The following is a 16,121-nucleotide window of genomic DNA, read 5'->3' on the forward strand; positions in this document are numbered from 1 at the left end:
AAAAAAAAAACTATCATTGTTGATCTTAATTTAATTTTCTAATAAAAGATGTAATTATAACATCAACTTTTATTATAAAGTCAACACTATTATTTTATTTTTTTATTCATCACAATGGACATAATTTGATTTGTTCAATATTTTAGTTTAGTTAATGTTATCATGTGAATAAAAATTTAAAGTAGTTAAAAAATAGCTTCAAGAATAATACAAAAATATTAGGTTTATACATAATATTGGAAATTTATGAATTGTTAAGGGTATTTTTGAGATTTGAAATTAAAATTTTCCATTTAAACTTTAGACTTCAGATAAAAGTGGACTTTTTCTACTTTTTCTATTCAAATAAAATTGTCTAACAATAAGTGATAAGTTAAAAAAACAAACAACCTAAAATAAATAAATGTCTGAAAAAAAGTTAAATTCAGACTTCAAACTAAAAAACAAAAGCACCTTAGTTTGTTAAAGTACATGTGTTAGATATATTTTTTATTTTTCGTGCTTTGTTAAAGTACTCATTATCAATTTTTTTAACTAAGCAAATAATTTATTTATAATTTGTCATATGTTCCACAAATAAATATAAGTGTTGTTAGTATTTATAAGGTTATACATGTCAAAATATCATATTTCATATTTCTTTTTAAAAAATAACTTAACACTTATATTCAAATATTGATAAAAAAATATATGTTATTTAGATATATGCATTCAGATATTCAGATTTTAGTTAAATTTAGAGTCATTCAGATTTTAAATAAAAAAATACACTACCTAAATATATTTTATTTATAAATATTATTTGCCGTTAATTGTAATTTATTTTAGGGATAATTTCGTAACATAAAAATTAATTGAAAAGATGGAAAGAAAGTAATTTAGCGGATTTAATTCTCTTAATGAACTTCAAATGAACAACTGTAAAAAGAAATAAAAAAAGAAAGATAAAAAATAACATGATTTTGATAAAAATATAAAACAATCACGTGAGTATTTACCTAAAGAAAAAGGAAGTATTTACCTAGAGAAAAAAATGGAGTTGACATCATTGATGATGCTAGCTGCTTTGTTATTTAATAAGCACTTGCGTTCACGTTCATGCATTTGATAGCGTGATTGAGACATACAAGTTGCTACTTCCATAAGAATTCTTGTGTAACTCAACTGCTTATTTTTAAAAGATATTTATTTGTGGATGTTGTATGTAGAGATGGTCAACGGGTCGGATGGTACGTGGCATAATATGAGCACGACATATGTTAATATAATATGGTATGTTTTGGTGAATCATGTGGTATTGCACAGTACACATGCAGCTGGGTTGTGTTTCAAATTTTAGGTACGTGGGCCTTAAAGGCACTGTACTATTAGAGATGAGATAAAACACAGCACGTAAAAAGGCCCGTAATAAGTACGTTTCACTTTTGAATGAAAGTAAATTTAAAATTTTATAATTTTACAAATAACTTAAAATTGAATCTTTTAATATATTTTATTAGCGCAAGTTTTGTAAATTCATTTAATTCTTAATTTAAAAAAAATCTAATTGATTTATATGTATAATTTATTAAATGAATTATTGATGTCATGATTTTAATAAATAAAATTATAAATATTATGATTTTATAGATATGTATTAATGTTATTATACACTATGATCTATGACTCTATATAAGTTCAAGTTGACAATTAAGTTAACTCTTAAGAAAATTTTATTCTTATTATTGTTGTTGTTAAGTATTAAAAAAGGATTCTAATACCGTAGAGTCTAACTTAGTAATTAATGTTACGTTTGCTTACTATTATTAGTTTATTATTATTAAATATGGACTTAAGTTTTAAATTTTTAATTCTATTGAATTTGACAAAATGGAATCAATAGGCTAGAAAAAAGTATGGCACGCCCTCTTAAAAAAATTAAAAAAAAAAGAAGAAAAAAGCTTTTCATATTTTTTTTCTTAGGTATGGCAGTTTGGCACTACACGATTCACAACACAGTACGTATGGGCAAGGAATAAGTGGGCAGGGCACAGCACGAACATGAGCACACATGTCCCTTCCTTTGATGATGGCACGACCCGTTAGACATCTCCAGTTGTAAGAGAAGCAATCAAGAAATATCTAATTTTAGCCATTTTTTTTAAAATAATGCTTGGTCTTTCAGTTTTAATTTTAATTATAATAATATGTATTATTTATTTATTAACTAATAAATATAAACTTATTATTATTTTATTATCTTATTCAATAAATAAATACCACATTAAAAATATTTTAAATTAAAACTTAAATATTAAGAATTAGAACATTACACTTTTTTATGTTTTTTTTTTAATAACTTGTTTAGTGTACGAGTACCAGGACAGTCCAAACCAATCCACTACCACGTCACTTGATCAATCGCTATCGACAACCCTAATGTGCCACTTAGGGTGGCAAACAAGTAAAGTGAACATGTGAATGTAGACAACAAAAATGTAGGAAACTATTTATCTTTTTGAATTATTGTTCACATCGTTATCGTATATAGAAAAGTTTAATCTGCAACTTGTGGGAGTGGAACCTACTAAGAACCAAACGGATAATATAAATTATTGAAAATTAAATAATTAAGTTTAAATAAAAACAAATCCCTTAAGAATTTTATCGTCTATCAAATATTTTTAAGCACGTGGGACATGCCTAGTAACGATTTTTTTTCTATAAATATCTTGATAGGAAATAAGAAAGATACCGAATTTTGATTATGTTATACGAATTAGTGATGTCAGTGGGGTGGGTTCGCGCCGAAGATCATAATTCCCGAATTCGATTTAAAAGCAATCTCCAAATTAGGGATGACAAAAAAGTATGGGCAAATTCAAGCTCGTCTGAACAAAGACTTAGGAAAAAAAGTATGGACCAGATTTAAGTGTTCTATTTTTTTTAAAATAAATTTATAAATTAGAATAATAAATTTAAATTAAAAAATAATAGAAAAATAAAAAAAAAAACTTAAATTCTTAATTTATATATCAATAATAAATCAAAAAACTTAAAATTATAATACTAATCTCTCTTTTAAATGTTAATTAATTAAAAAAATGCTTGAATTAGAAAATTCAGTACTAAAAAATTAAATCTCTAAACTTTTATTTACTTTATTTTATTTATTTATTATTTTATTTTGAAATATTTATTTTCTTTAATTTATTATTGATTATAACTTGATTATTACTAACTCATTTTAAGTTTACAACAATTTAAAAAAAAATTAAAAATAAGTAATAGCACAAGCCCCGCCCCAAACCCAGCCAAGCTCGTAGTGGGCTTGACCCAGGCCCACCCCTACCCAACCCAAGCACTTAATTTATCAACGCTACTCTAAACCTACCCTATACCCGAAAAAGTTTTAATTGAGGATAATTCGGGATGCCCCTGATAATCCCGAAATTAGGTGGAGATTAAAATGCGGGCTTGGTCCCCATTTATTTTTTTTTAAATAATAATTTTGAATATTTAGAAAAAATAATAATTATATACAGATTTTAAAGCATAAGTTTATCCTTATCTTAAATCGTTGGGCTGTATTGCAATTCCATTAAAAAAAATTGGAAAAGTGCATGAATCTTGCGGATCCACGAAGGGATGAAAGAAATTATGTTCAAAGTAATGAAATAATAATAAATTCTATAATTGAAAAATAAGATCAGCTCAAATCGAAGACAAACCAAAGTTGAAAGCATAACCGGAGGAGGACATGAGCTGCTTGTTGGCCATATTAATTCCAACAGAGCTTATGACGTTCATGGCCCCGGCTCTGACATCCAACACCACCAAATGGAAAAGTGAGAAATGAAAGCAGTGGCGAAGCTTGATCTTTTGGTGTTGCATGCGACGGTTGGGAAGAGGAAGCTCCGTTGGAGACACGGAGGTGGCGATGTGATTAACTCACCGTGAGTTTAGTTCTAGGGTATTAGTTTTGTTATATTTTTCTATTATCTAATTAAACATATGTGCGTTGAGTTTCTTTTTTAAATTATTATTATATGATTAAATTAAAATATATTTTGATTTTTTTTAAGAAAAGCATATTTAGGATTCAAATTCCGGGCCCGATAAAATCCCTAAATCTAAACTCGAAATATATTTGAGACTTGCGTTTATCTCCAAAATGAAGCCATTTTTAAATCTAAAATTTTTTGAGAGCCCATTCCCAATCGGAATTGATCGGGAACCCATGAGTATGGTTCGCGCGGGAAATGCTGCCATCCCTAATACAAAATTTGTTATAGTATAATGAAAATAATTCAAACATCATGAAATTTTGTATTTAATGATATTTATTTATTTGAAACATCTCATAATTTGGGAAATTAGTTAAAAGATTTCCTGTGACAAATTAAGTGCTAGTCATATAGAGCTACATACAGATGTTCAAAAGGTAAATAAATACCTAATCTTGTAATTTAACTACGAAAAGTCTGTATCTATATTAGAAGGAGATCATACGCCCGCATGACCGCATCAATGTATCAAATTAAATACAAAATAACCAGTTTAACGGTATTTATTTATAATAGAGCTCTTTATATATTAATTACGTGCATGTTTGATAGAATTATCATTCAAGTGTGGTTCGAGAATATTTCAATGGACTCATTTTTAATAATTCATTCATTCAATTATTTACTGCAATAAATTGAATATCTCGACGGCATAAGAAAACAAAACAACTGACTTTTTTAAATTGTTGTAAAATGGACTTTGAATGAATAAAAATATTGACCTTAGCGCCCGGCGCGGAAGAGTGCCAGAAAGTGGAATTCGGTCTCCGAATTAAATGTTTGACGAGGAAAATTAGCTCAACAAAAACGAAGCATTGCGTTGCGTTAGGTAAGTCGAAGTAGACGAACAAATAGTACTAGTTCATGCAGATTTTTGGGGTTAATTATAAGGATCATTACAAACAGTAAAAAAAATGTTAAACTCAAGTTTTAACCAAAAATACAAATAATTTCTCTGACTCTCATTTTGAAGAGTTGAATAAAACAGCTAATGAAGACAAAAGATAATAATGTACAAAATTGAAATCTGATTCCGAAAGTATATACAAATACAAACTCTCATTGATTATTCGGGTTCGGGTCAGCAATCGGATCTTCGATTTTTGCACAGAAAAGGATGAGTCAGAAGCTGAGAAGCCGTCCATCTTTTACTAAATTCCTTTTGCAAACAACACTCAATGAAACTGCGAAATTCCGGGGATGCCCCGTCGGGCAAACTGGGCGGATCCCCGAAACATATAGCACACATGAGGGTGGCCCAATCGGGTCTTTGACCTGGTTGAAGAAACGGAAAATGACCCAAATAAAGCTCCAACAAAGTAAGCCCCAAGCTCCAAATATCTCCAGCATAACCATTGTAATTCCCTCCGTAGGCATCGGGGTCAAATCTTTCAGGACTCATATAAGCACAAGTACCCACATAAGAATTACAAGCATCCAAAGAACGGCACATGATTTTACTAACACCAAAATCGGCTATTTTCACTTGCATGTTGTTGTTATTAACCAGTAAATTGGATGGCTTAATATCTCGATGAATGATTTTATGGCCATGCAAATAACTCAAACCTTTGAGAATTTGAGAGGCCATGTGAGCAAGCTTAGGCTCCGAAAAGGTGCCGTTTTTGTTCAACAAAGTATCGAGGGTGCCTGAATCCATGTACTCCATCAAAATAGCGATGTCACCAGAAGGCTTTTCGAATATACCAAAGCACTGAACAATGAAAGGAGAGTCAGTGCGGCGGAGGATTTCCATTTCACGGAAGACTTGGCGGCGCACGGTGGGGTCAGCGTCGCCATGGACAACTTTGAGGGCGTAGATTTTGTGGGTGCATCTGTGTTGGACTTTGTAGACTGTTCCACCGTTTCCATGGCCAAGGACTTGAAGTTTCTCAAGATCAGAGTAGGCGATGGCGGCGGTGGCGGCGGTGGTGTTGTTATTAGTGTTGGGGGCAGTGGGAGGGAGGGGCAAAGGAAAACGCAGGCACCGCTCCGAAAGTTCAGGCATAGGGAGACGAAGATTGAGTTGGCGACGTTGCTTTACGACGGCCATTATTGTTATTATTATTATCTTTTTGTTTTGATTTTGAAATGAAGTGGGAAGGATCAAGGATGAAATATATAAGTGGAAGTGAAAGCACGTGGAGGATGAGATTGGGAGATGACGGCTGAAGGAAGGTGGGTGGATACAGACAATTGGGGTCCACCACTTGATATAACTTTAAATCTTGGGGCCATGCGGTAGCTCTATGGGCGATGTGGTGGCTTATTTATTTATACCGCTGTTAATTCGCATGTGACTTAAATACAATATATTGTCGCCATCACTTCACTTATCAATAGCGGTGATATTTCTTCCCCCTCTCCTTTTGTAATGACAAACCACTTGATATTTTAAAGTTACAATTTTATCTTTAAATTTGATGATTGAATAATATTTATGAACTAGATAAATTTTCGTAATTTTTAATACATAAATCATACTAATATTTTAATCTATAGTATTTTATACTACCTAAAAAAATTAAATTAAATTTTTAAACAAATAATACCAAAAAATGAAACGTCTTTGTAATGTTTAAAACATTATCCTTTATTTGGATCCACCTACCATGCAAATGTTGCATGGTACTCCTACTTTGTCTTCTTGTACTTTCACTGGTAGTGTCGTTAAGGTGCACCAAATTTAAAATCTTACCATTAATATAAATAATTAGTACAGAGCGAGTAAGGATTGATCCCACAGAGACTATGCTAGTTATATTTATTATTAACTCCAAAGCAAGATTTAAAATAAAATAATAGTAATAGTAATAATAATAATAATATAAATTAATCTAACTAAAGAAAATGCCAATTAAAAATAAAAGGGGGTTTATGAATTTTTAACTAAATAGTAAGAAGTAAAGAAATTAAAACTACGAACAAGAATTTAATAAAAACTGTAATTAAATGAAAAAGAAATAATAATGATGAAAACTTTGGTTAAAGGATCATTCGCCACCACCAAACATGCACATAATATATTAATTCTATCATCAATTTATATTGAAACTATCAACCGTAGACAACAATAAGCTCTGTTAGTCTCAATCTTTCCTTAGTTTGTCGTTAGGCAAAATAAGCTCTTCACCTAATCTCTAACCATTAAATAATTTAAAACAAGTTCTTTAAATTTAAGATAATGGAAGCATTAAACAAAGAAAGATATTAGGTTGATCTAGGCAATAAACACACAAGCTCGGATTATTTAACCTAGGTTATGTTCTTCAATTGAAATCACTAATTCCAACCTGCTACAAATGATTAAAATATCAAGACAATTACGGATCAAGAATTTTAATATAGCAATAAAATTTATTCAAGTCCTATCTAATTGGCCACTCAAATAAAACAAGAATAAACAATGAACATTAATTATAGAAGAACATAAACAATCTCAATTAAATAAATTAAATGATAGAATTTAAATTTAATAGCATAGCATGTTTAAGGTTTTAAATTCACCCTCAACCAAATAAAAATCTAGCCTAACATAATTGAATTGGGAATAAGAGAATTGATAAAACCAATCATGGAGATTAATTCAAGCGGCTATTGATTTTCCTCTTGCTGCCGAATTGGATCTGCCCTCTTCCAAAGTCTCTTGCTGCTCGAATTCTTCTCCTTTGTTTTTTCCCTTCTTGCGGCTCCTCCTTCCTCAAATCCTCTTGGCCTTTATATAATGTTATTGACATGCTTAATCCTTATTGGATTCTAATTGCATTAATCTTCACAACTTATCATAAGTCAAAGCCATCCACCGACTTACAAAGCCCACTCACCAAGCCCTTTTAAAATTATTTCCTTATTAAACTTTGAAAGCTAGCCACACGTTTGACCACAAAAGCAAAAGGCCAATTAAAGATTTCTTCTTTTAATGCCCAGCACATGCATTCCAAATTGCCAAATCTTTGCTTTCCAAATGCATGCCCACCGTTCATGCTCTGAAGAGATTGACTTCTAATTTTGGTCTTCTTGATTTCCATTAATTCTTGGCCGCATTTTTGTCTTTCAATTTAATTTTTATTTCTTCCCAACTTAAACTTCCCATGCCCTTTTTATCCTTAATCTTCAATTAATTCATTATTCAACAAAATAATTCAATTAATTAAAATTTTAAAATAACAAATAAAAATCACTAGTAATTAAATAATTAAGGGTAAAATATGTATAATTTAAAAATGAAATAAAATAACTAGAATATTTAAGACCAAAACAGGAAAAAGATGGAGAAATTAATAGTAAAATATATGGAAAATATGCACTTATCAAATTCCCCCACACTTACCCTTTGCTCGTCCTCGAGCAAACCTAGAACAAAAATAAAAAGAAAACCTAAACTAGTCCACTTTTGTAGGAAATCACGATTGCATTTAGCGTATGCAATAAGCCTTTAAACCCCTAGGCGGCCCTAGTGGACGAGTTATAGTCTCGTGAGGGCTTCAGCGATGATACCCACAAACATCATTGTAATTTTTTTTTTTTAGAACAAAGAACAAAAGAATTTAGAATAAAAATAGCCTCAAAGATTGTATAAGTCATATAGCTCAAAGAAAATTTCAAATATTATCGAAGTTCTAACTTTAATTCAATAGTCAATCCCATCTCTCTTTTGATTCTCATAGTGTGTGTGTGAATCAATTCAATTAAAATTCATTCCCAAAATCTTCAATATCAACAGCCTTTGCCTCGAACAAAGAAAAGAGTAGGTCAAACTAATCTTATCATCTTGATCTCCAATTTTTTCTTCTTTTACAGGCATTTGTGTGCATTTTCTTTCGAAGTTTTTTTTTTTTTTTTTTTTTAGTCAGGAGCTTTCACTCTACCCTTTAAGGTAGCCTTCTTCTCATGGTAGATTATCCTCTACATACTGGTGGTACATAGGCCCAAATTACTCAAGGATAGCTTCACTCTTAAGGGTTATAGGTAGCTATTTCTGACTATGGTGCCTGTGTATACTACACTGTATTGTGGAGATAAGAATCAAGACAAACAATCATTTACTCAATCTAAAATTCTTAACTCAGACAGCGTCAATCTCAAATTCTAAGTCAAAATTATGAAAGAATTGATATTAGTGCTTATGGTTTAAAGAATCTCAATTAAGAGGAAATCAACACAAAAATCAAGTATAAACTAAGGTAATATTCAACCCTTTCTAAGAACCATATTCATTGTGAATCAAATTCTTATCACTGGCTAATATTCAAAACATTTTTTTGTTTTTTTTTTAAAAAAAAAGAAAAAGAAAAAGACGAAGCAACAAAAACTAAGTTTGAAATCCCCCCCCCCACACTTAATTCTTACATTGTCCTCAATGTAAGCCTAAGCTAACAAAAGACAGAATTAAACATGGGAAAATGAGATGAGACACACAAACAGAAACAAACAAAATTCAACACAACGTAGGTAAAGTAAATAAGAATGAGAGGGAGAAAAATCAAATCTGTTATGGCGTGCTCTCAAAATCTTTTCTCCAGCCATTGGGTTGCCTCCCAATAAGCGCTTGGTTTATTGTCCTCAGCCTGACCTGGTTCTCAAGTTTCACTCATCAACGTACACAGGTTCATAAAGTGGAGCCTCCTTTACATTGAGTGTTTGAAAATTTTCATAGTAAGGCTTCAACCTATGACCATTAACTTTGAACTCTTTACCTATCTTTAAGCTCTTGATCTCAACTGCACCATGATGAAAAACATTAATAACAACAAAAGGCCCAACCCATCGAAAACGTAACTTACCTGGAAACAACTTAAGGCGAGAATGGAATAGCAAAACTTTCTGTCCAACTTTAAAATTCTTTCTCAAGATCTGCTTGTCATGAAAAACTTTAGTCTTTTCCTTATAGATTCGTGAACTCTCGTAGGCAACATTTCGAATTTCCTCTAATTCTTGCAATTGGAGCTTTCTGTGTTGGCCGGCAGCGTCCAGTTCCATGTTACATTGTTTCACAACCCACCATGCTTTATGTTCAAGTTCCACTGGAAGATGACAAGGCTTACCATATACCAACCTGTAGGGTGACATACCAATAGGAGTTTTGTATGCGGTCCTATATGCCCAAAGTGCATCATCAAGCCGTAGGCTCCAGTCCTTTCTATTCGAATTAACTTGTGAGTGATGTTGTATTTTCGAAAGAGGGCTTCTATTGACCTGTTACAAAAGTGAGTGCCTCTGTCGCTGATAATTGCCTTTGGTGTTCCAAACCTTGTAAAGATGTTACTCTTTATAAAATCTACCACAACCTTAGAATCGTTAGTTCGGGTGGCTTTTGCTTCCACCCATTTTGAAACATAATCAACCGCAAGAACAATATAGAGATTACCAAATGATAAAGGAAGTGGTCCCATGAAGTCGATGCCCCAAGCATAAAAAATCTCAACTATAAGAATGGGAGATTGTGGCATTTGATTTCTAGGTCCCAAATTACCTGTTCTCTGACAACGATCACAAGATTTGCAAAACAAATATGCGTCCTTAAATAGTGATGGCCAATAAAAACCGCTCGCAAGTACCTTAAGGGCTGTTCTCTTTGGTCCAAAATGTCCTCCACAAGCCAAAGTATGACAAAATGTGAGAATAGAAGTAAATTCAGTTTCGGGTACGCACCTTCTAATAACTTGATTAGAACAATGCTTCCACAAGTATGGCTCATCCCACACATAATACTTGGCATCACTCTTGATCTTATCCTTTTGTGCACGGGTTATCTCTTTCGGTACTATCCGGGTAACCAAGTAATTGACAATATCTGCATACCAAGGAGTAACTATACCTACATGTAATAACTGCTCATCTGGAAAGTTCTCATGCAATGGAAGAGCATCTTTGTTATAGGTAAGTCGACTTAAATGATCTGCCACCAAATTCTCAGAACCTCTCTTATCTAGAACCTCTAAGTCAAATTCTTGCAATAGAAGTATCCATCGAATAAGGCGCGGCTTGGCATCCTTTTTGGTGAGCAAGTACCTAATAGCTGCATGGTCAGAGTAAACGATCACCTTAGATCCAATTAAATAAGAATGAAATTTCTCTAAGGCAAAGATAACTGCTAAAAGTTCTTTCTCGGTAGTGGAATAGTTAAGTTGTGCATCATTCAATGTACGAGAGGCATAATAGATGACATGAGGAAACTTGCCCACACGCTAGCCCAACACGGCTCCAACAACATAGTCACTGGCATCACACATAATCTCAAATGGTAAATCCCAGTTTGGTGGTTGAATCACAGGGGCCGATGTCAAAACCTCTTTTAACTTCTTAAAAGCTCTTTCGCACTCTTCATTGAAGTCAAACGTTGCATCCTTTTGAAGTAACTTGCAGAGAGGTAAAGCTATCTTGGAGAAGTCCTTGATAAACCTGCGATAGAAACTTGCATGACCAAGAAAAGAACGAACCCCCCTCACTCTAGTGGGAGGTGGTAAGGAGCGTATAAGATCTATCTTAGATTTATCAACTTCAATCCCCTTTTCAGAATTAACATGACCTAGTACAATACCTTGATTAACCATAAAATGACATTTTTCCCAATTAAGCACAAGGTTAGTGTCAATGCATCGTTTAAGAACAAGTGTAAGGTTATCTAAACATTTATCGAAAGAATCACCATAAACTGTAAAATCATCCATAAATACCTCAATGATGTTCTCCACATAATCAGAAAAAATACTCATCATACACCTTTGGAAAGTGGCAGGAGCGTTACAGAGACCAAACGGCATGCGTCGGTAAGCAAATGTTCCGAAGGGGCATGTGAATGTCGTTTTCTCTTGGTCTTCCGGAGCGATAACGATCTAATTATAACCTGAGTAACCATCAAGAAAACAATAATGAGAGTGACCACTTAACCTTTCAAGCATTTGATCAATGAATGGCAGAGGAAAATGGTCCTTCCGAGTGGCTGCATTCAGTTTACGATAGTCAATGCAAACTCTCCACCCAGTTTGAACTCTAGTTGGCACAAGCTCGTTTTCTTCATTCTTGACCACTGTGATGCCTGATTTTTTTGGAACTACCTGCACAGGACTCACCCATTTACTATCAGAAATGGGATAAATAATCCCCACATTAAGGAGTTTTAGTATCTCCTGTTTTACGACTTCCATCATTGGTGGATTAAGGCGGCGTTGTGCATCTCTCGTTGGTTTAGACCCTTCCTCTAGTAAAATGCGATGCATGCACATGGAAGGACTAATTCCCTTAATGTCGGCAATGGTCCAGCCAATCGCCGTCTTGTGATCCCGAAGCACCCTAATTAACTTTTCTTGTTGAACTGGGGTGAGGATTTTAGCAATTATGACTGGAAGTGTTTCATTATCACCCAAGTAAATATATTGCAGGTGTTCTGGGAGTGGTTAAGTTCTAAGGTAGGTGCCTGCACAATTGAAGGTAAAAGTTTCTCGTTTAATAAAGGCAATTCAAGGTAAGAAACATTATACCCATTGGTGCGTAATGTGACTGCTCCATCTAAGATCGCCATAGCTTCCTCTACCTCATCATCCAACTTTATCAAATTTGCATGTTCCTTAGAATCATCTTTCGTAAGATTTTTGCTTATGGCAATTTCAAAACTGTCATTACCGGATAATTTAAAGAAATCCTGCACCAAAGTATTAATATCATCCATGGCAAAAATAGAATGAACATCACTAGGATACCTCATTGCCTCAAAGATATTGAAGCGAATCACTTCACCATCGAATTCCATTGTGAGGGTTCCATCGTGAACATCAATCTTGGTTCGGGCTGTCTTAAGAAATGGCCGCCCCAACAGAATAGGAGTGGGATTGGGCGACAACTCATCCTCCATTTCAAGGATATAAAAATCAGCTGGAAAGACCAATTCATTGACCTGCACAAGAACATCTTCCATAACCCCTTTCGGGTAAGCATTAGATCTGTCAGCCAATTGAATAATTATACCAGTTTCTTCCATTGGACCTAAATTCAAGGAGTTATAAATCGAATATGGCATAACATTAATTGAGGCCCCTAAATCTAGCATACATCTTTCGAATCTGGTATTACCAATAGTGCAGGGGATAGTGAAAGTACCTGGATCTTTGCACTTAGGCGGAAGTTTTCTTTGAAGTACAGCAGAAACATTCTCTCCAACACTTACCTTTTCGTTACCGCTCAACTTTCGCTTGTTGCTGCATAACTCCTTAAAAAACTTTGCATAACGCGGCACTTGTTTAATAGCATCAAGTAGAGGAATATTTACCTCTACTTTACGAAAGGTCTCAAGGATCTCTTTTTCTTGTTCCTCTTTCTTGGATTGTTTAAATCTGCTAGGAAATGGTGGAGGAATGGAGAGAGTCTTAATTTGAGGTGAGGGGATACTTACCTGGCCAGATGGATCGACTGGCAATGTCGAGTGGGAATCATCTTTCTTTGTTAAAGGAAGAGCCTTAGGGGAGGAATTGGTCACAGAGGGCGATGATGCTGTGGATACTTTTGATGGCTTAGCTAATAATGGTTCCAATTGCTTCCCGCTCCTAAGAGACATAGCACTAGCATTCTCCTTTGGATTAATTTCTGGTTGAGAAGGTAACTTTCCTGAAGTTCTAGCCTCTATCCTACTCATGGATGTGGCCAATTGGGCAATTTGATTCTCTAAATGTTGGAGCTGTGTCTGGGTAGTCTGTTGGAATTGCATAGAGTTAGTAGCGAGAGCTTTTACAAGATCTTCCAAAGACGTACCTTGATTTTGAGGAGGTGGAGGTGGCCGAACTTGGTAAGGCTGTTGCACCCGCTGTTGGGGTTAGCCCGGTGGTCGAGATGGTGCCACATTAGGAATGCCTTGTTGTTGGTTCCCATACCTAAAATTAGGGTGATCCTTCCACCTTTCATTGTAAAAATTAGAGTAGGGATCATACCTTTGTCTTGGTTGGCCTAGAAACCCCTCAATTGCGTTGGCCTGCTCATGTGATCCCTCTTGGAGAGTAGGGCACATATCAGTCGCATGCCCGACCATGGAACAAACGCCACATGGTCTCGCTTGTTGCCCTAGAGCTAATTGTTGCACTAAAGAAGTAAGATTTGAAACTTGTTTTTCTAGAGAAGTAGTACTTACCTCATTGACTCGCTTAGGTGGCAGTAGTAGATCGTTCCTAGTGTTGAACTGTTGGGAATTAGCAGCCATGTTAGCAATGAGATTTCGGGTTGCTTCTGGTGTCTTATCCACGAGTGCTCCTCCACTAGCGGCATCAATCATACTGCTATCCATAGGTAGTAGACCCTCATAAAAGTATTGAATAAGAAGTTGATCACTTATCTGATGGTGAGGGCAACTAGCACATAGCTTTTTGAATCGTTCCCAATAGTCGTAGAGCGGCTCTCCATTATACTGTCGGATTCCACAAATTTCTTTTCGAATGTTGCCAGCTTTTGATGCTGGGAAATATTTCTCCAAAAATAGCTGACGCATCTCATTCCATGTAGTGACAGTACCGGAGGGAAGATAGTACAACCATTCCTTGGCCGAATCCGCCAAAGAGAATGGGAAGGCCATTAGTTTAACTTGCTCTTCCGAAACTCCGGCTGGTTTCATTGTGGAACAGACCACATGGAACTCCTTCAAGTGCTTATTTGGATCCTCTCCTGCAAGACCATGAAAAGTAGGAAGAAGATGAATCATCCCAGATTTGAGTTCAAAGTTTACCTGAGGGTTTGGATTCTCAATGCATAAGGGTTGCTGGTCCAAGTTAGGAGCTGCCAACTCTTTAAGTGTTCGGTTGTTATTTTGAGCCATTGGTTCGGGTTCTGGGCTGCTTGGCTCTGTCTTCGGGAGTGGAATGTGGATGGCAAAATCGAGTTCTGAATATGATGAGGTTGCTCTAAGTTGTTCGAGTTTCAATCGAATGTCCTCTATGCTCATGAAAATCTAAATATAGAACAAAAACAAAATAACTAATTAAAATAAAATAAATAAATAAAATGAGAAAAGAAATAAAGAAAAAAAAAATAAATAAAAATAAAACGAGTGATAATAAACAAACTAGACACTAGTCCCCGGCAATGGCGCCAAAAATTTGGTAGTGTCGTTAAGGTGCACCAAATTTAAAACCTTACTATTAATATAAATAATTAGTACAGAGCGAGTAAGGATTGATCCCACAGAGACTATGCTAGTTATATTTATTATTAACTCCAAAGCAAGATTTAAAATAAATAATAGTAATAGTAATAATAATAATAATAATATAAATTAATCTAACTAAAGAAAATGCCAATTAAAAATAAAAGGGGGTTTATGAATTTTTAACTAAATAGTAAGAAGTAAAGAAATTAAAACTACGAACAAGAATTTAATAAAAACTCTAATTAAATGAGAAAGAAATAATAATGATGAAAACTTTGGTTAAATGATCATTCGCCACCACCAAACATGCACATAATATATTAATTCTATCATCAATTTATATTGAAACTATCAACCGTAGACAACAATAAGCTCTGTTAGTCTCAATCTTTCCTTAGTGTGTCGTTAGGCAAAATAAGCTCTTCACCTAATCTCTAACCATTAAATAATTTAAAACAAGCTCTTTAAATTTAAGATAATGGAAGCATTAAACAAAGAAAGATATTAGGTTGATCTAGGCAATAAACACACAAGCTCGGATTATTTAACCTAGGTTATGCTCTTCAATTGAAATCACTAATTCCAACCTGCTACTAATGATTAAAATATCAAGACAATTACGGATCAAGAATTTTAATCTAGCAATAAAATTTATTCAAGTCCTATCTAATTGGCCACTCAAATAAAACAAGAATAAACCATGAACATTAATTATAGAAGAACATAAACAATCTCAATTAAATAAATTAAATGATAGAATTTAAATTTAATTGCATAGCATGTTTAGGGTTTTAAATTCACCCTCAACCAAATAAAAATCTAGCCTAACATAATTGAATTGGGAATAAGAGAATTGATAAAACCAATCATGGAGATTAATTCAAGCGGCTATTGATTTTCCTCTTGCTGCCGAATTGGATCTGCCCTCTTCCAAATTTATTTTCTCTTCG

General features: G+C 33.8%; 3 protein-coding genes across 4 annotated transcripts; all 3 read right to left on the reverse strand.

Moving 5' to 3' along the window:
- Window positions 1-300: 300 nt before the first annotated feature.
- On the reverse strand, window positions 301-6,263 carry LOC18049451 (mitogen-activated protein kinase kinase 9). 2 transcript variants are annotated; one of them, XM_024189734.1, is made up of 2 exons: window positions 5,154-6,263; window positions 301-332 (listed from the first exon to the last, which is right to left on the reverse strand). In XM_024189734.1, the coding sequence occupies exons 1-2, from the start codon at window positions 6,097-6,099 to the stop codon at window positions 301-303; spliced, it is 978 nt and encodes a 325-aa protein (XP_024045502.1). In that variant the 5' UTR covers window positions 6,100-6,263. The 2 variants fall into 2 exon arrangements, with proteins under 2 accessions (XP_024045502.1, XP_006441324.1); XM_006441261.2 differs by lacking the exon at window positions 301-332 and having other exon boundaries at window positions 4,970-6,260.
- Window positions 6,264-12,381: 6,118 nt separating this feature from the next.
- On the reverse strand, window positions 12,382-13,674 carry LOC112099602. Its single transcript, XM_024187015.1, has 2 exons — window positions 13,143-13,674; window positions 12,382-13,028 (listed from the first exon to the last, which is right to left on the reverse strand). The coding sequence occupies exons 1-2, from the start codon at window positions 13,672-13,674 to the stop codon at window positions 12,382-12,384; spliced, it is 1,179 nt and encodes a 392-aa protein (XP_024042783.1).
- A 177-nt stretch (window positions 13,675-13,851) lies between these two features.
- LOC112099603 lies at window positions 13,852-14,967 on the reverse strand. The gene has a single exon (XM_024187016.1). The coding sequence runs from the start codon at window positions 14,965-14,967 to the stop codon at window positions 13,852-13,854; it is 1,116 nt and encodes a 371-aa protein (XP_024042784.1).
- Between the last annotated feature and the right edge of the window lie 1,154 nt (window positions 14,968-16,121).

Source organism: Citrus clementina, unplaced genomic scaffold (assembly GCF_000493195.1).
Source record: "Citrus clementina cultivar Clemenules unplaced genomic scaffold, Citrus_clementina_v1.0 scaffold_3, whole genome shotgun sequence".
NCBI classification, from domain to species: Eukaryota; Viridiplantae; Streptophyta; class Magnoliopsida; order Sapindales; family Rutaceae; genus Citrus; species Citrus x clementina.